Here is a 24,801-nt window from a genome sequence, read left to right on the forward strand (position 1 = left end):
TTAATAAAGGTCAAATTTTAAATTAGCAACTGGCTTTTAAATACATAATATTTTGCTGAAATATTTTCGGCCAAGATGGTTATGGTGATCGTTGTGACTAGTAACCATGGACAATTTTTTTTTTAATTAAATGGTTTGATTCAAAGACACTGCCCGTGCTGTGCACCTGAATTGCAATAAAGCTGAAATTAACGGACGCCATACTTGTGCCTGCAAAGCGGTGCTACGTGTCGTCACGTGCCCCCTGTGTTGAAGAGTACACTGGATGACATCACTTGTCGGTATTTTCGGGGAAGGGGGGGGGGCGGCTTGGGAGGTTGTACTTCCGGTCCTTAAATGGCGCACGACTCTTCCATCCCGCTATGTTAGCCTAGCAGCGCGTAAACGGATGGCACCACATTAGACGCGGGTCCGGCTCTCGAAGCCTCACCGTTCTCCTCCCTAATGTTTGCCCGCTTCGTGACGCCGCTTCTGCCGCTACTACTGCTGGTCGTCCCCGTACACCCGCATTTCCTTCAGCTGGACACGGTGTCCAACGTGTCTTCGTACTACTTTAACTACATATACTGCAACATTTGGGAGGGCGACTGTCAGCCCCACCAGGACGATGCGACGCAGCAAGGTAAGATATTACTATTCACACAGATTCAAACCCCCTTTGTTAAGTTAAAACTACATTTTAATTCGTGTTTGTGGACAGTTCCTGCCAAGGATGTATGGGCCGGTTTCACCCATGACTGCACGGATCTACTTTACCGTCTATACTGTAACCTTGGTCAGTGCTGCGATTCGGGGGACTGCAGGGTGACCAACAATATCACTGGTATGTATGATACTACATTATCAGGCTTTATTAAAAAATGTATTTTACGGCCGGCAGTCCTCGTTTCACGCCATGCTTATGTACTAGTTTGCTTGCGAGTCGGCGGATGAATACATCTTTAAGGTGCTAGCGGGAAGGCTGTCATACCGCCTTACAAATATTGTGCGTATATAATTTTTGTCAGGAGATATAATTTCATTTAAATGTTTGTGTGCACTGCAGTGTCATATCGTCTGCATTTTTGGTTGATATTTTATGCTAAATCAGGACTGCCGCCATTCAACGAATAGAATGGTAACTGAAATCAAAGATGGTATATTTCCAGCATTGCCAAATTTCTGATCTCTTTCACCTTTTTAATATCCTCCAAATTTGGGTGAAAAGGGTACCCTGTTATTTCTCTATTAAATTCTCTATCTTTTATAACAACAATTCCCCTTGATAATTTCCTTTATCTTGAAAACAAACATACATTATCAAATTTAAAAAAGTCTTCAATGCAAGTCATTGTCATCATTAATGATGAATTAAGATGAGATAGCCTAACAGTTCTGAGATTGAGGGTTATATTCCTGGTGGGTTCCAACCTTCCAGTTTAGAGTTTGTTTAAAGTTTCTCAGTGCCTGTGTAGGTTTTCTCTGGGTATTCTAGTTTCTTTCAACATCCCAAAAACATTCATGGTGGGCTTGTTGACCACTCTAAATGGTCCCTTGGTATGAGTTTGATCACGAGGATCAAATCAATGCTAAACATTTCCTTTTGTGTAGGTTTGGCCCAAGACCTTCGCACCAAACTCCACGGCCAGCACCTGGCCCAATCTGTAGTTCTAAAAGCAGTCCAAGGCTTCATCAACAACCCAGAGTCCAACAAGCCCCTGACTCTCTCCTTCCACGGCTGGTCGGGCACCGGCAAGAACTTTGTGGCCAGGATGGTGGCGGATAACCTTTATCGTGAAGGGGTGAAGAGTGATTGCGTCCGCCTATTCATCGCCCCGTTCCATTTCCACCACGCCAAGATGGTGGACATGTACAAGGTGAGACACGAGAGGTGAGGGCTTGCCACCGAGAACGTACCGGTCAAGTTCTCGGCCAAAGTCGAAAGATAACGTTGTCGACCACTGAGTGTGATCCAAACGTTGCACAATGATGAAGAATAATATTGGGTCAATATTACTACACGGGTCAATTGGAAAGTCCAAACAGAGCAAGCTTTTGTATTCAACTTTCACCCACAAAATACATTCTACTAGAGCAGCACTCTGAAAAAGGAGCCAAATTCAAGGCGGTGGTGGGTGAAAAAGTGGCACGCTACCCATGTTTGCTACCCTCAAGCCCTAAAATTGTCCTCACGCTTTCTCTTATCGTTTGAATTCAATGGGAAAATTTGTTATTAAGTTACTCCAAAAATCCTATTCTGACCTTTTTGACCTTATGACCCATCAGTCATCTCCAAAATACACCAGCATGGAAATAAATAAATAGATAAACAACAGTGGTTTTGTATTATAAACATACACCAACTTTTCTTATCCAATTTGAAATGTCTTCAACGAAAGCATAGTGAAAAATAGACATGGAAATACAGTACGTTCTCAACCGTACAACCATTTCAGCACAATAAAATGGATGGATTCAGTCATCAGAAATTGTTCTGCTCTTCAGGGTCAGCTAAGAGAAGCAATCCGGGACACGGTACTGCGATGCTCCCAGCCGCTATTCATCTTCGACGAAGCCGAGAAGCTCCACCCGGGCCTCATCGATGCAATTAAGCCTTACATGGCCCACTACGACAATGTGGACGGAGTCAACTACCGAAAGGCTATCTTTCTATTCCTCAGGTTTGACATTTCTGAAATGATGCCCTAGAACGTTAGCGCCATTTTTTGAGCCATTTTCAAAGGGAACGGGCGTCAACTGATGTCAATGTCCGCCAATGTTTGGAGGGGTGATTGATCTCCATTTTGTTCCCCGTGCAGTAATATTGGAGGAGCCACAATTAATGAGGTGGCGTTGGATTTTTGGCACTCCGGTCAGAACAGAGAGGACATCGGGATGGAGGATTTGGAACACAGACTACGTGCTGAAACAATGGAAGCGCAAGGTGCACATCCTTTCCGAAGAACTGGCTAAAACATGTTTATTTTGTTTAAATTCAAGTAACAGCTGCTTTACTAACTAAAGGATCTGTATTAATGTCTATGGCCCTCATATCTCGATAATACACTTTAAGACGATATTGCAATTTCTGTACATCACAAAAACTAATTCAAATGGACATGAAAGGACATTTACATCCATTTATTTCTGGTAATGTATTCAGCACTAAAGTAAACCTCTTTCATGGACAACAATTTGAGAAAAGCATAGTAGAATGACAGCAATCTATACTGCTTTATCCAGATGAAGATGTCGGCTTCTTTTCAATTGTCTTTCAGGCGGTTTTGCCAAGAGCGAGCTAATGTCCGGCCACCTGATCGACTTCTTCGTACCCTTCCTACCTCTGGAGAGCCACCACGTTAAGCTGTGCGCCAAAGACGCCTTCGCCGCCAGAGGCATGGAAGCCGACGTGGCCACGCTGGACGAGGTGGCCAAGGCCATGTTGTACATCCCCAAAGAAGAGCGACTCTTCTCTGCCCAGGGGTGTAAATCCATCCCCCAGCGCATCAACTTCTTTCTTTCATAAGAAGCCAGAGAGCCAAGCTGTGAAAAAGCTCGCACCTCACTCCTCCAGTTCAGGTGCAAAACACGCCACTGTCCGGGTCACTCGTGCCAGGTTTAACAACAAGCGCGCTTCCCATGTGAGCGAGATGAACCAAGCGGAAGCGCCGCCTTGTTGCGGCTGCGCACTTAAGATGAAGAGCTAAAATGTGGTCAATGACAAGTGGAGGAAATAAATCCAAAGTTTACATTCAGCAGGGGTGTCAAACTTCGCCAGCCACTTTTTATGCCAACATCTCATGTGGGCTGGACTGCTTTATTTTTGGCCATTTCTGTTATTGTTGTTGTTGTTTTCGTTTTTCAGCCCTCACTTACTACTTTTCTTTTTCTGGAAGTGGCCCTCAGAGAAAAAAAGTTTAAGCCCAGGTTAAAAACCACTGCTTAAGTTAATCTATATTGTCAACAGCCAATGTAAAATAAATAAGAATTCAGTCAAAACACATCCATATCTTGACGATGACGTGAGTACCTCACTTGCTTCAGTCTCAGCCTAGCCAAAGTCCACCGTGGCTTTCACCATCTCTACAAACAAAAAACGACCAACACATTGCTTAACTTATGTTACCTAAAGGACGTTATGAAGTCCTATCACAGCTTAAAGTTTTTTTTTTTTTTTTTGTGATGCAAACTAACTACCATTTTGTTCCACTATGTACCATTGGAGCTTTTATTACTGTGATTAATTTATAGATTAGAGATTTCCACATTTCCTGGTTTAGTAAGTTAATACATGCCATATTGTATTTTTTACCTAAACCATTGCACATTGCTATTTATCTAGTCATATCCCCAAAAATGCAGTCAGTATTTCCCTGTTTTTAATATTTGACTTTTAAACTACATTGTCCCATGTGTTGTGGTTGGTCAAATAATGCTGTTATTTGGCAATGTTTTAGTGGGAAAAATGTCTTAATGAGTTCAAAGTATACGTTTTAATTGTTTATCAGGAAAAAATGGCACTGTTTATTTTTTGTCATGTGATTTTGCTTTGATTTTTTTCTATTTTGCACCTCGTGAGTTTAAGAAATTAAATTATTACACCCATTTTAGGGCAAGTGGCTGTTTTGGTGAGTTAAAAAAATCATTTAGCCCAACTTCATGGCGTGTAGGTTTGACCTTTTTAACAGAATTAATCAAAATGAATAAAATCAGAAATGTACTCTTGTTATGACCACCAATAAGAGTAAAGTTTTTTTTCTCTAGCATTTCATAACATTTATCTGATTAACTGGGAAGGCAGACAGTAAATAGCATTGATTAAACACTGTATATCACATTATTTCAAAATATTACTGTATTATATACAGTAAGAATTCAGTCATCATTGTCATTGTGACTTCATGATGTACATCAAACGCACTACGCGCTGGGTGTGTATAAAGCTAACGCGTGGTCGTCGCTTATTGGGTGTACACCCGCCCATCAACTTTTCCTCTTCTCTGATTTGTCGACAAGAGTCTCACTTCCTGGGTAACTCCGACGCCGCCAGCCAATCATATGGAGACATCTGTTTCCAGCCGAGAGGCGAGAGACTGCATGTCTTGTTTGAAACGCCACTAACGGGAGTCTGTAGCCGCTACGCTGTGTCGAGGGACGGCAAAGATTTAATTAATTCATCATTAATTTGGTTATTTTTAGGTATAGTTTGACGCAGTGTGTCACTTAACCATGACCGCCTTGTCGCTGCTGTTCTTGGCCGTGTCGGCGGCCTGTGTCCTGGCTGAATCTACTGTCTATTTCCGAGAGCAATTTGAAGACGGGGGTGAGCTCATTTAGCAGCATTTCTATCATTTTTGCTGTATAAATTATTGTTTTTATATGTCCTCCTTGAATACAAATCGACTATTATTAGGTTGCATGTAAGCATGGTAATAGAAGAACGTGGTTTCCTACATGTAATAATGTAGACTGATATTTGCTCATTTTTGCCCCCTTATCCAATTATTTTGTTGTAAATTATGCACGCATTTATTGATTGTCAACCTGTATTGTTTAATACACCCTCCCCCAAGTATAGTCAAATCCCCCTGCCCCTCCCCCATGTGTGCAGACCTTTTAAAATAGAAAAATAAATAATATAGATACCTAGGGATGCGATTCCTTGGGTACCCCATGATATAATATGATTTGTGATACAAGGCTAACGATAACAATCTTGTTGCGATATGATGGTACAACAATTACCAAGACCGGTCAGAAAAACTTTAGGTTGTAATTAAAAGCATCATCCAGCATGGTAATCTCCTGAAAGGAATTGGGAGTGACTTTAAATGAACAAGAAATGACCTGTCATGGCTGTTAATCGCTACCTATGTGATAATCTCGGGTCATTAGAGGTCATTTGCTTCATTTCCAACCATTAGTTGTTTTGGGGGCAGTTATGGATCACATCTGTTTGTATTAAAAACATCCCGCAAGTTTGGTTATGCCTTTATTCCTTCTTGAGTTAGCGTGGAGACATTCCGAAACCACAAACATGACCTCCGTAGAAGCGATGCAAAAAGATGGTCTGTGAAAATGTACACTTAACAGTGTGTACACCTTGTCTTGTTTTGCAGATGCGTGGATGAAGCGTTGGGATGAATCCAAGCACAAAACTGACTATGGCAACTTTGTCCTGACCGCGGGCAAGTTTTACGGCGATGCAGAGAAGGACAAAGGTGAGTGGGGGGTCAGATCCGTATTAGCGGAATGTAGCAAATGTATTGTGCCTATACAATATTTCCCTTATTGCATATGACAGATGAATTGACATCTATCACCGTCAAGGTCAATCAAACTTGAGCCTTTACTGCCATTCTCCCTAATTCAAAAGAATCTGACACCATCTGCCGATGTCAAACAAATATCAAGGAACAAAAGAGCTCATCAATTGGTCGAAGCACTATGACTCACTTGTGCTGATTTGTCGGGCCAGGTTTGCAGACCAGCCAGGACGCTCGCTTCTACGCGCTCTCGGCTCGCTTTGACGACTTCAGCAACGCCGGTCAACCCCTCGTTATCCAATTCACCGTCAAACACGAGCAAAATATTGACTGCGGCGGTGGCTATGTCAAAGTCTTCCCCTCGGACCTTAAGCAGGAAGCAATGCACGGGGATTCGGTCTACAACATCATGTTCGGTAAGGGGGGCGCGTCGGCTCCTTCCTCCGCTCGGTTACCTGGCCGACAGAAGGATTGAATTTCCCAATTTGTTTCACATACGCAGGTCCTGATATCTGCGGGCCCGGAACAAAGAAAGTTCACGTTATTTTTAACTACAAGGGCAAGAACCATTTGGTTAACAAAGACATCAGATGCAAGGTGAGTCAAAGACGTGTCCATTAAAAAATAATCCATTTATTTTGGATGATTGAAATCTATTTTAAAATGTTCTTTTTGATTTTTTTTCAAATATTTGAATTTAGTCACTCTAATGAAATACCCCCCCCCCTCTCTCTTCCAGGATGATGAATTCACTCACTTGTACACGCTAATCGTCAACCCCGACAACACATATGAGGTGAAGATTGACAACAAGAAAGTGGAGTCTGGCAGCCTAGAGGAGGACTGGGACTTCCTGCCCCCCAAGAAGATTAAGGACCCCGAAGCCAAGAAACCAGAGGACTGGGATGACCGGGAGCAAATCCCCGACCCCGACGATGTCAAACCGGAGGTGAGTGTGGATGGGGCAGCGGCCCGCTTCTGGGACTGGGTACGACTTGGCTGATGTGGGCTTTGCCTTATGACAGGACTGGGACAGGGCGGAGAACATTCCCGACCCAGACGCTAAGAAACCGGAAGACTGGGATGACGACATGGACGGCGAGTGGGAGCCTCCCATGGTCGCTAACCCCGACTACAAGGTACAGGAATCACCAAAAGCCCAAGCTGTACCGTATTGGGCCGAATATAAGACGACATTTAAAAAAAAAAAAAAAAAAACATGCTTTTTCTCTCAAATATATTGATATGATCATTTGTTTCAGACATACTGTTATTATTTTTTGGCTAAAAACTTAAATCGGTTTTCAAGAAGTCTTTTTTTAAACTTGAGTCATGAGTTTTTTTCTTTTTCTTGTGTCAAACAGGGCGAGTGGAAACCCAATGAGATCGACAACCCCGCCTTCAAGGGCAAATGGGTACACCCAGAGATTGACAACCCCGAGTACAGCGCCGATGCCGAGATCTATAAATACGACAGTGTTGGTGTGATTGGACTCGACCTGTGGCAGGTAACATTCACCAGTGCATGCATAAGTCAATCAGGAGAGGCTGGCCGCGAATAGATTTCAATTGTTAAAATTACAATAAATATATTATTATATCAAGAGACCATTAACCCCCTGAATCTGAGATTCCTAAAGACCAATTGAGAAAAAAAAATGTAAAGAAAATACATTAAAAATTGAGATTTTTCAGAAACTGAAATGAAAGTGAATGTAGAAAAAATAAACTATTATAACATAGAAAGGTATTTATTATGTTTTTGAACTTAAATTTTCCCCTCCCATTTACAGATTTAAATTCTCGCTTAAATTACAAATCTCATTTTTTTTCTTTCTCTTAAATCTTGATCGTAGGTGAAGTCCGGCACCATTTTTGACAACTTCCTGATCACCAATGACCCCAAACTGGCCGAGGAAGTTGGCGCCGACACGTGGGGCAAAACTAAGGTACGACTGGTCACCCTGCATCTCTCGTTCGCTTTTTTTCCACTCTAAACATTTCTCATATATGCTTCCCAGGATGCCGAGAAAAAGATGAAAGACAGCCAAGACGAGGAGGAGCGAAAAATCCGCGAGGAGGAGGACAAGCAAAGGAGAGAGGAGACCAAGGATGACGACGAGGACGAAGACGGCGAAGAAAAGGACGAAGAAGATGAGGAGGAAGACGGCGAAGAGAACGAGGACGAAGAGGATGAAGACGAGGACGATGAAGAGTCCCCCATGAAGGATGAGTTATAAACAGTTGAGTGGGTAGACTGTCCGTGACCCAGCAAAAAACTCACCCAGTGGGAAGAGTTCTTTTTTTGTTTACAAAACAGCGAAAGGATTAAAAAATATACAAATTAACCTTTACCATAAAAATAGAGCGCTGTGATAACTCTAATGGAAACCAACAGTGAACGTCCAGACTAGAAAACCACCTTTTTTTTGCATTTAGTATTCTAATAAAATGGCAGCAGGGGAGTTTGTTGGGCCAAAATCCAGGTCGTTCCGACGTGACAAAACTACTTTTTTTTTTTTTTTCATAAAAACGTTCGTTACCTCATGTTTCGTCTCGTAATGCTGTCTCATTCTATTTTGTCAATCCCTCATTTCAAGAGCTCACTCAAAAGGATCACGTGAAACGAGGGATGACCTGAACCTACAAATATTGTGAGGAAATCCCCTGTTGGCCGATATGTTTGCGCTGTACAGCCACTTCCACATTTGTGCACATAAGATATTCGTTTCTGAATACTAGTCTCATTTTGGCTTTATTCTATGTTTTTGATGTGTATGCAGTCAACCTGCTTCATCTTGAATGCCCACTAAAGGCTGAGCGCTGGTCCTTTTTGTAAAAGACATTTTGTACTAATACTGCTGGTAATTTAAGTGAAGGGATTTGTCGTTACAGTGCAAGGAAATTAATTATGTCCAATAAAGACAACCACGGGAAAATGATTTCAAAGTCTTCATTTTCTTTCTGTAATGACAATTCATGTATTATAAAGCCTAAGTTAATATACTCGGGATATCTTGCTTGATATATTTTATTACTCAATATGAATTGAGTAAACCGTTAAAACGTACACGAGTGCCCTCTAGCGTTCAGTGCGCACACATTCATGCACACATTTTCCACCATCAAATTAAAAGGAGCATATTTTCGGTTTATGCTACATATTTGCCTAATAAAAAAGTTTTATCTTCTTATCGTTAAGGTAACTTGTAAACAAAAAGTCTTAAAACGAAAAAAATGTCTATGCTGCGGCTGCGTTATTTATTGGGTCCATGTTTTGATGTCTTTTGTTATCTTCATGACAAGTGATTGATTGTATTGTTGTTATCATACTCGTATACTGATTAATCACAAAGCAGGAGAGACGGGCCACGTTTGCATGGACAAGAACCCTTTGGCTGCCCAACAACCTGCCTGACAAACTATAATAACGAGACAATACTACTGCAGTATTTAATTGGTGCACATGTTAATTGATATTGACCATTTGCTTTTGATTTAATTCTAAATAACAATAAATCAAACAAATAGTATATTATCCTTGCAGTATTTATTTCATTAAGTAATATTTTAAATTACATTCATCCAAGAGGGACATTAAAAACTTGGAATTTGTGCGTCCTCTTCCAAACAAGTGTATGTGAATAAATTGCTCTTCTATATATTCTTGCATAAAATAATAAAATGAAAAATCGGGCATCGTAATTGAATAAGTAACGTCGTTTTAAGATGTGTCCTCATGCAAAGCACGCCGATCTGAGATTCGAACCTGAGAGCTTCTAAGTGCGAAGCGTACGTCACAATCGTGCGTAGACTCGCCAATCGTTTGCGCACTAAATCCAGTCGTGTTGGAAATCCGTTTCCATGTTTTGTAAGGCCCCAAGTTTGGCGTGTAAGAGTGGCAACAGCGCGGCTTGAAGGCAGCGGTGGGAAGCAGAAAGACTATGGCCGCCTCTCTGTCTCTGACTCAGGTAACGCTTTCGTTCAAAACTCTTATCGTGGCGAGACCCAGCGCGTCTCATCCGTTGTCTCCCTCACGCGTAAAGTCTCGGTTAACCGGCGATGATCGCGGCGGACCTTCACGCGGCCTCCCTCCGTTATTGATCTCTTTTTTTCTGTGGGGAAGTTTACAACGCTTTGCTTGTGACTGGGAAAAGTTTGTGCTTAATCTCTTTGGGGACTGCATAAGGGCGTTGCTAGCTAGCTAGCTAGCCCGCTAGATCCCAGCTAGTTATTGCTGTATTTTACCCTTTTCGAACTACGCGTTAAAGTGAAAACATGTCGCATCGAAAAGCTCCGTTTTTTTAGTTGTGTACTTGGAAAATCCACTCTTTGTAGGCCAGCGTCTTGTTTTCATCGCAATGTGTGTTCCTCGGAAGTGTGTTTTGAACGTGACATGTGTGGCTGTCCTGTATGATCATTTTTTGGGGACTGTGGACGAATGTTAGTCGATCGTTTATAGAACGACGTCCGTGTGTACGTTTTGTTTGTTTCTGCCATTTGGAGTAAACGGGGTTCTTGACTGGGTGCCTTGCGACACTTGATTTGGAGCACAAAACAAGTGAGCTGTCAAAAAGGCTTGTCGCAGGTGTCACCTGAGCCACTGTTGCCTCTAACAACACATCCGAGTGGTGTGCGTGACCACTTGAGTGGGTTCCTCCCTCTGACACTTGCGCAATATTGTCGCCTTAGTAGCCAATAAACAATCAGAGTGATTACATCCTTCTTAAAGTATTCCCTACACCCTCCTGGTCAAAATGTATTGGACGTACATAGCCGTCAATGGCAGGCTGTGAGGTATGATTTGGGGAAACCATAACAATGGATCCCAATTTGAGTAAACTTTTATTTTGTGGAAGACTGGCTTGACAGTACTTAATGTCCAACTTATTTTGAATGGGTGGGGTGATTGATTGAATGACTGGCTGGAATAGGCTCCAGCACCCCCTGCCACTGAGGCCCTGAAGATCAGCCGTATGGAAAATTAATGAAAGTGAACTATTAAAATGTATTAATAAATGCAAAAATTATTTTCATACTTTTGGGAACAAAACTGTTTTCCTCAAATTACTATAAGGATGTTTCAGTCCAAAATGTTAGTTAATAAAAATATCAATATCAATTATTGTGATATATATCAATATTGCTACACTGATGTGATATACAATGACCAACTGTCAATGATGCATATAGTTATGACAAATGATACCAAATTCAAGCTACAAGGAGCAATTGTGTATGTTTACACACGTGAAAAAGATACAAAAAATACATTTAAAAAAAAAAGCTGTAAAATACAGGTCAGCCTTAGCATACGATTGAGATTGAGCATGAGACTATGGATTGAAATTTGTTGTCTTGGCTTCCTTCACCTGAATTAGACATTTTTAAAACTCTGTTTCAATGCTGGTCGATAGAGAATTAAGTTCTATGTTCTTGTTTCCATGTTTGGAAGAGGTCATATTTTGCTCCTAAATTAAATATTAGTTTTCTGTCTCTATGACTTGTAGCCAAATTTTCCAAGTTAGAGCAACAACAAAAAAATATATATTTGTGTCCTCTAACCATGAATGACTGTACTCTGGAGGTACGAGCATCATTGAAGACTCAGTAAAGATTAAGTGGATGCGCTAGTAGTACAATGTTGACGTTGTATGAGGATACAATTAGTTCCAGGCACACTACTACTGTGTAGAACAAAAAAACAGGCCTGGCCATAGAGAGATAAGTGTGTGTGCCCCCAGTTATCAGACTGTCCATTTCTAGTCGTTAACATTAAGTGTGAAGTGGGCAAACGTCACCGAGACGTCCGCCAGATCTTTTATCTTACTGGAGTCCTTTTTGAAAGTTTTGTAAGAGGCTCATTTCGCAAGATCTTATGTTGTTCCTAGTTGCACCTGCTCCTCCTTTTTTTGTTGTTGAGAGAATGGCACCACATCAGCGACATGAAGAAAGAAGGAAGTGCTGACTGTTTTCCTCTTCAGCCCGGCCGGCCTGGCCGGCTGTGGCCGCTCAGCTAAACTGAAAGAGGAAAGTGACTTTAGGGAGGTTAAGACAGATCATACACAAGGCCAAAAGCTGCTGTATAGTGGAGAAAAAGTAGAGACTGGCTCTTTATCATATGTGTATTTGCAAAACATTCATAGTTTAATATTGTCTGACAAATAAGAATCTAAAATAAAGGTGCAGGATTGAAGTGTGTGGTGTAAGATGTTCTGACAATTATTAGGTGAAACCTTTTTTTCCTCCATTCCCCCATAATCTTAGTTTGAAAATCTTCTGCCTTTGGAGGATAATTTGACAATTGGAGGGCATCATTTTTTTTAAAAATTAGAAGATCACTCTATAAGACTACTATTGCAAATGTTTTTTTTTTCTTCCTATGTATGTAAATTTACAATTTTTGTTTGTCTTGTTCTTCCTCAACAGCTGTCGAGTGGGAATCCCATTTATGACAAATACTATCGGCAGGTATGTGTACAATTGTCTTAATTCGTCCATCTTGAAAAAGTCAACTTAATTAATGCTCTGATAGACATGTACACATGCCTCAAACTATTATTTTGATAACCGTTAATTATTCTTGTGTTGAGACAGCTACAAAGAATTTAAATGTAGAGCAAAAGTAATGTAAATGAAGTGCAAAACCTGTCTAGCACCTAGTCTAACACTAGAACTGAGTAGTGCCGTGTCATTGATAATGATCAAGTTACAGGAACTTCTCCCCTCATCCTTTTTCTAGACAGGAAGTCAGCCTATGAATAATTAATGACTGTTCTGCCCAATATATCATAGCGGGCCAGCTGTGACTATCATGAAAGGCTGCTAACTCATCCTGTGCAACCACTCGGGCCTTTAATTTGTATGTTTTTTTTTTTTTTTTTCATGGTACGTTTGGCTTGCCTGGTTGCCTTCAGGTTGATCCCAGAGGCAGCGGGAGGGTGGCAGCAACTGACGCCGCACTCTTCCTGAAGCGGTCCGGCCTGGCTGATATGATTTTGGGAAAGGTGAGTGCACTTTAAAAGCAGTTCAGTGTTCAGTTGATGGATGAAAAATTCCTTCCACAGGTCTGGGATCTGTCTGATTCTGAGCGAAAGGGCTCTCTTAACAAACAGGTATGTATTATCCGCCTTATAATGTGCTATAAAATAAATGCTTATGGTGATTTAAAAAAAATATATATATATTTTTTACCCCCTTAGCAATTTTTCATCGCTCTACGCTTGGTGGCTTGTGCTCAGAATGGCCTGGAGGTGGCACTCAAGAGTCTTAATGTGGCTGTTCCGCCACCAAAATTTGTAAGTTTGCTGTTTTGGCAAAAAAAACATCAAGGTACAGACAACACAAAATGTAAATGATCTTTATATGAACCATGGTTGCTTTATTTTAGGGGTCAATGCATTAGTTTTAAAGTAATAATTTATTGGTTACCGTTGACAACAAGGGATGTCAATCCATTTTGAATTGGAGGATATTTTGTGGTTTCATAAATGGATTAAACAAGATTTTTCTGTTCTTAGCATGACACGAGCAGCCCGCTGTTAGCAGGGGGACTCAACACGGAGCTTCCTTGGGTTGTCAAGGTGATAGTTTTATACCTCTTGAACCTACTGGTGACAAAAATGTCAAAATAACAAAAAAAACAATACATGATTTTAACACAGATTTTTTTTGCCTATTTTGTTCCAGCCTGAAGAGAAGTTGAAGTTTGACGCCATCTTTGAGAGCCTCGGTCCAGTTGGTGGGATGCTAACTGGCGACAAAGTCAAGCCTGTCTTACTTAACTCCAAACTGCCAGTTGACATTTTAGGCCGGGTAAGAACTGCCTGCTTTAGAACAATGTTTTATTGTTTTCAGTTTTTTTTAATTGATGGTTCCAAATCTTAAGAAATAGGTCAATATACCACAGCAAATATTTCATCATGAGATTGTTAAAGTGAAAAAAGTACAATTCGTTATTTACATCACATACAGTACATGAGTTTGCAATAATATTTTAAAAGTATTGTTTCTTTGTTTTGAAGGTGTGGGAGCTAAGTGACATCGACCGGGACGGCACGTTGGACAAAGATGAATTCTCTGTGGTAAGAACTAGTGAGCTAGTGTGATCGCTATGCAATACAATTACAGCTTCCAAATGAGAGCAGTTTTGTACTAAATCAATTTTGTTAAAAGACGCATCCAATCCACTTTGACTCCAGCCAAAATGGATTGGACCTCCTCCACGGTCAATGGCCACAAGTTAACTTTTTAGGCCTAAATTTAAACTGGCCTGGCCCACATGAGATCTAGTTGGCATTACAGTGGCCCGTTAACCAAACAGTTCTCTCTCATGCTCTACTGCATTGGTGTCAAAGTGGCGGCCCAGGGGCCAAATCTGGCCCGCCGCCTCATTTTGTGCGGTCCGAGAAAGTAAACCCGACTTTCTGTTTTAGGATCAAATAAAAATGAAGAGTATAGATGTATATTAAATTTCCTGATTTTCCCACTTTTAAATCAATAGGTTTAACTTTGTAATCATTTTTTTTCTATGTTTTTAGTTCAAAAATCATGTTGTAAAATCTAAAAAAAATATATAAAAAAGCTCAAACATTGTTTTAGATCTATAAAATACGGAATATTCAGGGTTTTTAATCCATTTAAAAAAAAATCGAAATATTATATCTAAAATGGTCCCGCGAACCAACCCGAGTCTGACGCCCTTCTTGCTCTAGTGAAAATACTCTTCTGTAGATGATAATAGCAGATGTATGATGGATTTCAAATTTGCTCTGGCAGGCCATGTATCTGGTGTACAGAGCCCTGGAAGGAGAAAACGTTCCCATGTCCCTCCCACTTCCACTGGTCCCACCTTCCAAGAGAAAAAAACCCTCGGCGCCTCCCGTGATGCCCCTGTTGCCCTCGCCCCCCTCCGCCAAAGAGAGTCGTGCCTCCAACGCTGGCAGCAAGGTCATGCCCCTCCCCAACAAGCCCGCCCCTGCTCCCGCCCCGACGCCAGCAGCCGCCCCTGTGAGTACATAGTACGCTCCCAATCCATCCTGGTCTTTACAGCTGTATTTTTTTGAGTCGAGCGCTTAAAAATGATTTCAAACTGGATAGCGCCGTGTGTTTTTCTAAAGCGCAAGACCAAAGGGAATGCAAAGGTAGAGGACGCTGTTATTTAAGTACGGATTAGATAGTCGGCCATTGACGTTTATTTCGCAGCGCTTTTTGCTCAAATGCACTTTTTGGTTTCCTCCTCAGTGGGTGGTGTCGCCAGCAGACAAAGCCAAATATGATGAAGTCTTCAGCAAAACAGATGGAGACATGGACGGATTGGTCTCCGGACCAGAGGTTCGAGATATCTTTCTAAAAACGGGGCTGCCTTCTGCCACGCTAGCGCGCATCTGGTAAGAAGTTAAACCTTTTTGGGAAGGCCAGTTGTTTACTGTTTTTTTTTTCACTTGGAATGAAGAAAGATTCAATTGCTCACATGGGGAAAAAATCCCCGAGTTAAAAATTGACACCGTCGTGGGTCGAGAGCTGGAAAAATTCAGCCTTTATAGATTTTCCCCGAGTTATCTCCGCTCTGTTTTGTCGCAAACCTGATCGCTATCAATTGCAGCCCGAGGCGTGGATCGTTAATGTGTTGTGTAACCGGCGCGACATCCGTCCCTCAGGGAGCTTTGTGACATTGGCGACATCGGAAAATTGACCCGGGAGCAGTTCGCCCTGGCGCTCCATCTGATAAATCAGAAGTTGACGAGAGGTTTGGACCCTCCGCAGAACCTTTCCCCGGAGATGATTCCGCCATCTGATAGGCTAAACATCAAACAGGTGAGATTTTCCTCTTAAGTAGTCCATTTTTTTCTCTTCTGATCTTTTTTAGGTTGTGGTTTGACAGTCATGAAGTAGTGGTCTCAAAAAGGTAGCTTTCTGTATAGTTTACCAAATGTGTCATTCCACATTTACCAATGTCAGGTGGTTAACTATTAGTAGTTTGAATAGTCTATCTTACAAATCAGTAAATACATAAAAAAAATACTGAAAGATTCGGTGTTGGCAGTATTTTGCAAATCGCAGATAATATTAAACAGTGTTTTAGTGGAGACTCCATACAAGTAGGACTAGTAGTACTACATTTCCTCAGATGGTACATATTTTAGTATCATATTTTTTTGCATCAGCCAAATAATGTACAACAAAGAGGGGAAAAATAATATATGTCACACGAGAGTATAAATCAAATTTAGGTGGATTATTTCCAATTTGAAGGGAAGATGGTTTTCTTTTGGAATGGGCCCCTAAATGCTTGAAGGTGTCCTTAGTCTGCCTTTTTCTAGTTCTTTTCCTTTGCTCTCATTGCAACTGTTTTTTCCTTTGAAATCCCTCTCTTTCTGCACTTGACATTTTGATTCTGCCCCCCCCCCCCCCCCTTCTCATGCGGATGGAACCGCAAGCCTTTAAGTGAGTTTGCGCTATCCATTTCATTTCTCTGTATGAGCCACCTCACTTTGTCACCTTTCCACCTTCTACACGCTATTTCCTCAAATAAATGGCCATTCAGTTCAAGCCTGAACTTTGCTTTTCTATGTTTGGTCTTTTTATTTTTTAGTTCCGTATTTAGTTAGAATCCCATTCCAGAAAAAATGCCCATATTCATCTTTTTGTCTTTGGCAGTTTTTCTCCATTACTGAACTCATCAGATTATTAGTCCTTGTTCATTTGTTTGTTTGTGCAGTTCCGACGGTGACTTGCTCATCGCCGTGTAATATTAATTTCCGTGTTGTTATCTCTTGGCTCATTGTTTCTTTTTTAACTAATTTCTGCTTCCTCTGCTCCAGAACAATATTGCCAACCTAGCAGCTGACTTCTCTGCCATTAAGGAGCTGGACTCTCTTAGTAATGAAATTGTTGAATTACAAAGGTAAGATTTGGAAGAGATGTTTTTCAAAATATTTTAGTGTTAATTTATAGTAACAATACAGTGGAGTATGTTTACTGTGCTTATTCAACATACCTTCAAACTGTTTATTTCAAGGATATAAATACATGGCCCCCTACCATTTTCCTTAAATTGACCCACCCAACTTACAATACTCACTCGCCAATTATTGAACTCCAAAGCCATGTAGGATTTAGGGCCAATTATTTTTTAATCATCAATAGCATATCAGATGGAGGTGTTATTTATGATTGGTCGCAGAGGGCTCTGCATGTTTTGAGCTACCCATTTAGCATTTTGGAGTTTAAGCATTTTGTTTAAGCATTTTTTTAATGATCTCAAATTTAGCTGGATTTAATAATACCATGCTCTTCCTTGGCCTGTCAAATTGGTTTTTGAATATCAAATTCCATTTTCTAGGACCTTTTTAAAGGTCTTCAGGAAGCAAAAGAAGGATGTAAATTGGTCCTCACTCTCCTCCTCCTCCTTCTCCTCCTCCTCCCTCTCGCAAGCCATCTGCTTCTCACGTCTCATCTGCCACATTCTCCACCAGATCACTTTTCTCCTCTTCAGCTCAGCATCCGATTGTCGCCCTCACACTCGCGTTGCCATTTGAACTAGTTGTCATGGTTGTCCACGGAGGAGAACTAGGCGTTGTAGCCGAGGAGCAATCTGACACGGAGAGCTGGCCGTGGCCTCTCAGTTTCCGAAATGTCGCCTCTTTATCTGCAGTGACAAAATGTTCCTTTCTCTTCTGCTGGACCCCCAGGGAGAAAACAACAGTGGAAGAAGAGATCAAGGAGAAAGAAGAAGCCATCAGCCAACGGAATAACGAGGTTCAGGTAAAGCCAATTTCAGGACCGTGTCTTTACCTTCTGTGGTGGTTCTCCTGCATCTCATTTTAGTAGAACACTCTTGGTAGTGCAGATTTGAATTTGGCAATGTAAGTTGAACAAGATATGCTTAAATGCCAGTTTTTACTTAAGGTGTTTAAATAAAACACATCCAAGAGGCTGGTGCTCTTGTGTGGGTGTGTCAGAATGTTCTGAGACTCAGAAATGAGCGCTATTTTCGGCGCTTAAAGGGCCAGCCATTTATTTCAGTCAAGGATAGTGGAGCCTTCTTATTGATGTTTAGCTTAAATAGCATTTTGACTGTACTCTTGCTATTTCCACACAGTCATCTTTCACCCAACAGCTGCACAAATGACTGCATGGCTTTTAGTTTATGAATTTCAAACTACTAAAAATTCTACGCCTGGTAGAAATGCCTAGACCTGGTGGTTGGTTACAAGCCTTTGACAATTTTTTTTAGTCATTTAAAGTGCTGGTAATAGATCTGACTCACTTTGTTACTTTTTCAGCTCATACACAATGAAAAAATATGAGATTTACTCAATCCTGAAGAAAGAATGAACAGATTGATATTTTTTTTTAGGGAGAAAAACGTGTTCACAAGGGTACAGTGATTTACTTGAACAGCATTTTTTGATTATTTGGATTAAAAATACACAACTTTAGATGCATGTGTATTGTATGGCTTAAAAGGCATACCATTTGTGAAAATCCCTGTCGCCATTTCCACTCGTTAGAGTCACATCAAATGCCAACTTAAGTTGAGCAGAAAATCTATGAACTATTTGCATTTTGTAATTGTATTTCAATACAATCTTATCCAGGACTTGCAGGGTGAGGTGTCAAGAGAGAGCGATGTGCTTCAGCACCTCCAGACCCAACGTCAGAAGGTCCAGGAGGCTTTGGAGGAGTTGGACCAACAGAAGGGCTCGCTTGAAGAGCAGTTAGCAGGCATTCGCCAGAAGACCAGCCAAGAAAGCCAGCTGGTAGGTTTGGCACAATCGCTTTTGTCACCTCCCTATAAAACCACAAGGTTACAAAACATAACCAGGCTGACCCCGTTAATTTATATACATATTTGCATAATATAGAGGGAGCTGTGACCTGTGATTGGCTGGCAACCAATTTAGGTTGTGATAGGCTTCAGCTTCTCTGGAAAAACGACATTCTTTATCTTCTGCCAAGAATGTGTACTTTAAATTCCCATTTGTCAGATTACGTCACTCCAGTCGGAACACGAAGAACAAGAGCAGAGGATATGCCAGTACGAGGAGGAGCTGGTCCAGGCCCGTGAGGAGCTTCTGGCTCTACAGGAGGAGAGCAGGAAGCTTCAGGAGAAGGTCCAAGCCGCACAGGAGCAACTCACACCCCTGCAGGAATCTGTGCGGGATTCCTTCACACAAGTTGCTCAGGTTCGATTAAAATGCCTAATCTCGCTTGTCACGTCGTTCTCAGCTTCCCACATTTTTATCCCCATGTCTTTTTCAGGTCCAAAACAAACTGAAGGACCTTCAAGTGGAGGAGAGATCGATGGCAGCCCAGCTGAGCTGGAAGAGAGCTCTGGAAGACGACTCCCCCGTCATGGTCAACGGATCGGCGGGGCCCACGCCGGAGCTCCATCGCAGGGATCTCCAGCAGCAGGAGGAGGACCAGCCCAATGAGCTGAAGGTTGAAGAACCAGTTCTCTTTTTAAACGCTCAGGAAGAAGAACTCTTAGAACAAACAGTGAAAGGAGTTAACGAAGAAAAAGTGGAGCAGGAAGACCGCCCTGAGACACCAGATGAGGAAAAACCAAAACCAGATGCTTTGGATGACCTTTATACAAGCTTGGCCTCGTCGGAAATACACACAAATGCATCGACGACGCTCGTCAAGCAACAAGAGCAAACTGTACGTTTCTAAAACAACTTTTTAATTCGATGTCTGAATGAGAATTGGACTAAATACTTTTTTTTTGTTGAACTCTTCTAGGAAATGAATCAACTTTCATCTGACATCACCTCAGAAGTCCAAGAAGATGCAGCAGAGTCACCTAAAACAAGCCCACCAAAGGTAGACCATCACGTGGTAATGAATCCTTGGTTTATTAAGAGTTTTTGTGAATTTATCATTGTTCCCTAGGTTGCCTCACAAACCGACGTCAAACAAGAAGGTGCGGCCTCCTCCGAAGTCAAGCAGTGCTCATTAGCAACGCAAGCGCTTGCGTCGTCTCACTCCACGCCGGTTCTGACCGGCCAACCCTCTCTGCCCGACATGGACTTCTTCCATTCGGACCCTTTTACAGAACGTGAGTCCTGTCAGATTCAGGACGTAGTTTTCTCTTGCCTCTGGTTTGAAAATGTGACATTTTTTTGATAGATGATCCATTCAAAGATGACATGTTTGGAAAAACGGATGCTGCAGCTGGTGAGTTTGACATTTGACAGCAATAGACGACTCATCCGCTGAATCCCACGTACTGTATTTCACATTGTTTTCCAATCAGATCCATTTGGCGGAGATCCATTCAAAGGGTCCGACCCCTTTGCCGCAGACAATTTCTTCAATCAGACCACCGGTGGCCACTTTCCCTCAGACGATCCTTTTTCCGGCTCGGCCGACCCATTCGGTACTACGGCCGACGCGCCGGAGCCCGACCTGTTTGCGACCAAACGCAACGACGCCGCCCCTCCAGAAGCGGACCCTTTCTCATCCCAGCCCACGAATCCCACCAAGCCGGCCGCAGATCCGTTCACCCTAGCAAGCGAAAACCCCGCTGACGCAGCAGACCCCTTCGCTCAGAAATTGAATGCCACTTGTGATTCGGATCCATTTGCTTCTCAGTACACGGGCAAAGATCCTTTTAGCACCTCTCCCCCCAGCGCTGCTCTGGCATTGGTAAGTCTACTCTATTCTAACTCTAGCATTGACAACTTGAGTTCAAATAGGCCAACTTTAGTATTGGTTTGCTTTTTAGAAGGACACCACAGCAGCAGCCAATGACCCTTTTGCTCCAGGAGGTACCACAGTGAATGCAAACTCTGATCCTGGTAGGTCTTTTCATTGGGTGTGACCCATTGGGATACCATCACAAATGAGGTTTCTAATGTTAACATGTTCTTTCTAAATCGTTAGATCCGTTTGCTGCTGTGTTTGGCAATGAAATGTTCGGAGGTGGCTTTGCCGATTTCACTGCCCTCGCAAAGGTAATGTTCTTTTTGTAGCTTGGTAGAACAGGTTTTAAAGGAACTAAAAATATATATGTATATTTTTTTTTTCTAAATGGGGCTCCACAATGGGTTCTAAGTTATTGCCCACAAGAAGAACAACAATAGCAGCTAGTTTAGTGATGCCAAGTTGAGACTGTAACACATTTTGAGCAGCCCAAAATCTATATTTAAAGAAAAGACACATTATTTTGAAAGAAATAGTGTTCCAATATTGAATGCAATAAACAGAATATTTCCTGAAGTGCAAAATGAAATGATCCATTCGAGGCAAAGCCAAGAGATATGGCACATTTCATTAAAAAGATGGTTGTGAGGAGTTGTAGCTTGAAACTGTTTCCTCGTCATTTAGTCATCTGAAATGAGCTTGTGCACTTTCACACTCCCACAGACCATAATAGCAAATAGCAAAGACAAGATAGTGAAAGCCAGCGTGTGACAAATATGCAAAACATTACGCTTGTGAATGATTCTAAAGTTCTCCACGTTCCTTCTGGCAGTCAAACGGCGCCGATCAGTTCGCCGTCAACAATAAGAACTTGTTCCAGGACGACAGCGAGGCTGCCAAAAAAGACGTTCCCCCCGCCCTACCTCCCAAAACGGGTACACCGACCAGACCGCCCCCGCCACCTCCAGGTGAGTAACTAGTTCCTATTTTGTCGTGTCAAAAAATCTCAAATGAGTCAGTAAGCCTAGACGCAAAGTACAAAAATTTGACTTCAGAGAATTTATTTAGAAAAAATATAAATATAGCGATTTAAGATTTACAAAGTGCTGGCTAATACTCCTAGTCAAGAATAATAGTCACATTGGAATAGTAATAAGTATCTAAAGTAATATACAACTGTTAAGAAACTAGTCAAGTGCAGGTGAGGCCATGAATATCTTCCTTTGTGGCAGCCAATGGCACTTCCTCAAACAAATAGGGCATCTGCCACTGTCAAAGAGTTGAACCCACCTTTCTTTTGCTAAAAGCCACGCGCTACTATTTGATCAGAAAGACAAGAATTAGCATGACTCTCCCATGCATGGGCCTCATCCACGCAGGTAAGAGGTCCTCCCTCTCCAGAACCGAGTCCTCGGACTCCTTTCACCGGCGAGGCAATATGGCCTCGGGAGATTTCTCCTCCTCTTCCTCCTCCTCCTCCCTGCCCGCCAAGGATCCCCCGGCCGACCCTTTCGCCCCGTCCTCCCCTCCCCGTCAACACGTCCAGGAAGCCGAGCGCTTTGCCAGCTTTGACAAAGTGAGCACCGCCCCGCCGCCTTCTCCTTCACCTCCACCTCCACCTGACTCTCAGTAGGAATGCACACAAACACACAAATCCTCTCTTTTGCCTTTCTTGTCCACTTTCTCTCTCTATCTCTCGACCCTCCACTTAGCGCCCAATCAACTATTTCAGCATATTTCTTTAGTTTATCTTGTTTTTGCATTGTTCCAAACTAAAAGCATTTCAATGATCTAATCCTCTTTGCACGATTTTCTATTCACAATCCTAACTCATTTTCTGTACTGATTGATGTATATCCATTTTATTTTAACTGGGAAACTCCAGTTAAAATAAAATCCTTAATTTAAATGCCCTGCCGTTTGAATGAAAATATGTCCTCTGCAAAAATGTTAAGACAAAACATGGAAATGGAAAATGAGCCAAACGTGAGCTGGTATAATCTGACTGAATTTTTTTAAATGAATGACCTGAAATGACCACAACCAAATACTAACAAGCTAGTGTAACTAATAGTAGCTAGACCCAGTCTACAGACAAAATAAATGACAGTTTTAGTGATAGACAGATCACAGATTAACTGAATTTATGGCCATCAATGATTTAAGATGTAGCATATCAGTTCATCTACTACTGTCCAGAAAGCCTTTGCTGTAGTCGTCAGTTTCCATTCAAACTCTTGTCTTTTTGTGTCAGTACCCGACGGAGGAAGACATGATCGAGTGGGCAAAACGCGAAAGCGAACGGGAGGAGAAAGAGCGACTGGCCCGCCTCACTCAGCAGGAACAAGAAGACCTAGAATTGGCCATCGCTCTCAGCAAGTCTGAACTATCCTGAAAGGGACTTGACACAAATTACCCACCTACCCCAAAGTCCCCCTCCCCCCCCGGCCGGCACAGCCACACGTGGCCACTTTAGCACCAAAGTGAGGACCGACTAGGACTCTTGGTCCAAAGCAACGACTTGTAAACGGTCTCGTCGTGAGGACGGTGGCGAAGAAAAAAGGACAAACAGGGCTTTTGAGATTCTAGTCCCTTTTATGAATTTACTCCAGAATGTAACTTATTCTAAACCTGCACTCACGGCTTTATCCACTAAACTAACTGAACCCACTACAGTTCATTTCTCGCTCGTTTTCTGTAGATTAGCAGCCAAAAATAAAATAAAAAAATAGAAAATCATCCAACTGGAATGTAGCAGCCATCATGACTGAATGCAGTTTTGATCTCATAAGCAGGTGTGACGTGCATGCCAGGTTCTTATTAAAAAAAGGTTGGAAATCATGCTTGAAGTGAGAAAAGCATGAAATTAAATGCATATAAATAATAATTGTTATGAAATGAACTATAAGATTCAACTCAAGTTTCTGTATTTCCACATGTAAACTAAATGTAACTTTTGAAGAACTTTATCTTTTTCGGCATCTTTTTAAATACTGTAATAACTTGAATTTTGATTTGTTATTTTTTTAAAGACGTCAGTTCATGGTGTGCCTGGACGGTAACGACATTTTTGGTCGTGCGTTTGTTCAAAAAATAATGGCAGACCTCATTTGGACGCGGATCTAAAAACTTTGTACAGGAAAATGGAACAAATAAATGCTTAGTTCAGTACATGTACAGGTGTTTATTAACATTTCAACTTTGAAATATAGGGATATAATCCCAGACTTATATGAATGAAATTGTAGATTTTGGCCAAATGTGTTAAGTCGAACGTTTGATTCGTTGATTTTTTTTGTTCCATTTTTGTTATGTAAAAAGAGCACCTTGCTCTTCTCTTTCTTTTTTCTTTGCTTTTTCACTTGTAATTTCCTCTTTACATGTGGTGCCTCCACACCACAGTGCGCTTGTCATTTTTGCAAACCGCCCGAGAAGTTCTACACCCCAGCTTTTGCCCAAACTATTCCCAGACCGACAACCGCTAATGTTTCTAGGCATGCTTGCTCATGAAATTTTCTAATAACCATGTAACCCACTAACTGGAAGTGGAATAAATGTGGGAAATATGTTTCTCTTTGAAAATAAGATGACAACAAGTGAATGCTCAACTCTTAGGCAGAAGCTCTTGTGATTTTTGACATTTTTCTTTTTGGTGGGTTTAAAATGACATGTCATTGACTGCTGCCCTTGACACGCCTACAGGAACCTGGCACGGATGTGACAATCTGATTTTAAAGACATATTTAGTATTTTTTATTTATGTATTCAAAATTGACTTCTCCACTCCCCCCCCCCCCAACAATTTGTTCAATTTAATTCCCCTTCCAAAACCTTTGTAATTAGCTTTAGTTTGCCTTTCCCCCTGTGTGTCATCTGACAGGTATGTCTAGACAAGCTCGAGTCC

General features: G+C 41.7%; 3 protein-coding genes across 6 annotated transcripts; all 3 read left to right on the forward strand.

Annotated features, from left to right (window-relative positions):
- Positions 1-313: 313 nt before the first annotated feature.
- On the forward strand, positions 314-4,704 carry tor3a (torsin family 3, member A). The gene is made up of 6 exons (XM_077717825.1): positions 314-622; positions 701-823; positions 1,591-1,856; positions 2,485-2,660; positions 2,799-2,923; positions 3,258-4,704. The coding sequence occupies exons 1-6, from the start codon at positions 445-447 to the stop codon at positions 3,503-3,505; spliced, it is 1,116 nt and encodes a 371-aa protein (XP_077573951.1). The 5' UTR covers positions 314-444; the 3' UTR covers positions 3,506-4,704.
- A 329-nt stretch (positions 4,705-5,033) lies between these two features.
- calr (calreticulin) lies at positions 5,034-9,187 on the forward strand. Its single transcript, XM_077717457.1, has 9 exons — positions 5,034-5,302; positions 6,099-6,200; positions 6,458-6,661; positions 6,748-6,842; positions 6,985-7,194; positions 7,271-7,384; positions 7,610-7,753; positions 8,102-8,194; positions 8,267-9,187. The coding sequence occupies exons 1-9, from the start codon at positions 5,209-5,211 to the stop codon at positions 8,483-8,485; spliced, it is 1,275 nt and encodes a 424-aa protein (XP_077573583.1). The 5' UTR covers positions 5,034-5,208; the 3' UTR covers positions 8,486-9,187.
- An 822-nt stretch (positions 9,188-10,009) lies between these two features.
- Positions 10,010-24,482, forward strand: eps15 (epidermal growth factor receptor pathway substrate 15). 4 transcript variants are annotated; one of them, XM_077717287.1, is made up of 25 exons: positions 10,010-10,216; positions 12,675-12,716; positions 13,163-13,252; positions 13,313-13,360; positions 13,448-13,543; positions 13,766-13,828; positions 13,935-14,060; positions 14,270-14,329; positions 15,024-15,254; positions 15,489-15,634; positions 15,905-16,061; positions 17,069-17,151; positions 17,939-18,011; positions 18,848-19,009; positions 19,238-19,435; positions 19,512-19,913; positions 19,995-20,075; positions 20,145-20,310; positions 20,382-20,429; positions 20,509-20,900; positions 20,980-21,052; positions 21,138-21,208; positions 21,730-21,865; positions 22,277-22,526; positions 23,152-24,482. In XM_077717287.1, the coding sequence occupies exons 1-25, from the start codon at positions 10,190-10,192 to the stop codon at positions 23,171-23,173; spliced, it is 3,243 nt and encodes a 1,080-aa protein (XP_077573413.1). In that variant the 5' UTR covers positions 10,010-10,189; the 3' UTR covers positions 23,174-24,482. The 4 variants fall into 4 exon arrangements, with proteins under 4 accessions (XP_077573413.1, XP_077573412.1, XP_077573414.1 ...); XM_077717286.1 differs by having other exon boundaries at positions 10,012-10,216; positions 20,983-21,052; positions 22,277-22,473; XM_077717285.1 differs by having other exon boundaries at positions 10,013-10,216; positions 22,277-22,473.
- The last annotated feature ends 319 nt before the right edge of the window (positions 24,483-24,801 follow it).

This window comes from Stigmatopora nigra, chromosome 5 (genome assembly GCF_051989575.1).
Source record: "Stigmatopora nigra isolate UIUO_SnigA chromosome 5, RoL_Snig_1.1, whole genome shotgun sequence".
Classification (NCBI taxonomy): Eukaryota; Metazoa; Chordata; class Actinopteri; order Syngnathiformes; family Syngnathidae; genus Stigmatopora; species Stigmatopora nigra.

Coding starts and splice junctions, on each gene's coding strand:
- calr (XM_077717457.1), top strand. CDS start 5,209: ATGACCGCCTTGTCGCTGCTGTTCTTGGCCGTGTCGGCGGCCTGTGTC. Junction 5,303..6,098: donor AGAGCAATTTGAAGACGGGG/GTGAGCTCATTT, acceptor CTTGTTTTGCAG/ATGCGTGGATGAAGCGTTGG. Junction 6,201..6,457: donor CGATGCAGAGAAGGACAAAG/GTGAGTGGGGGG, acceptor TTGTCGGGCCAG/GTTTGCAGACCAGCCAGGAC.
- eps15 (XM_077717285.1), top strand. CDS start 10,190: ATGGCCGCCTCTCTGTCTCTGACTCAG. Junction 10,217..12,674: donor CCTCTCTGTCTCTGACTCAG/GTAACGCTTTCG, acceptor CTTCCTCAACAG/CTGTCGAGTGGGAATCCCAT. Junction 14,330..15,023: donor ACAAAGATGAATTCTCTGTG/GTAAGAACTAGT, acceptor TTGCTCTGGCAG/GCCATGTATCTGGTGTACAG.
- tor3a (XM_077717825.1), top strand. CDS start 445: ATGTTTGCCCGCTTCGTGACGCCGCTTCTGCCGCTACTACTGCTGGTC. Junction 1,857..2,484: donor AGATGGTGGACATGTACAAG/GTGAGACACGAG, acceptor TCTGCTCTTCAG/GGTCAGCTAAGAGAAGCAAT. Junction 2,924..3,257: donor TGAAACAATGGAAGCGCAAG/GTGCACATCCTT, acceptor ATTGTCTTTCAG/GCGGTTTTGCCAAGAGCGAG.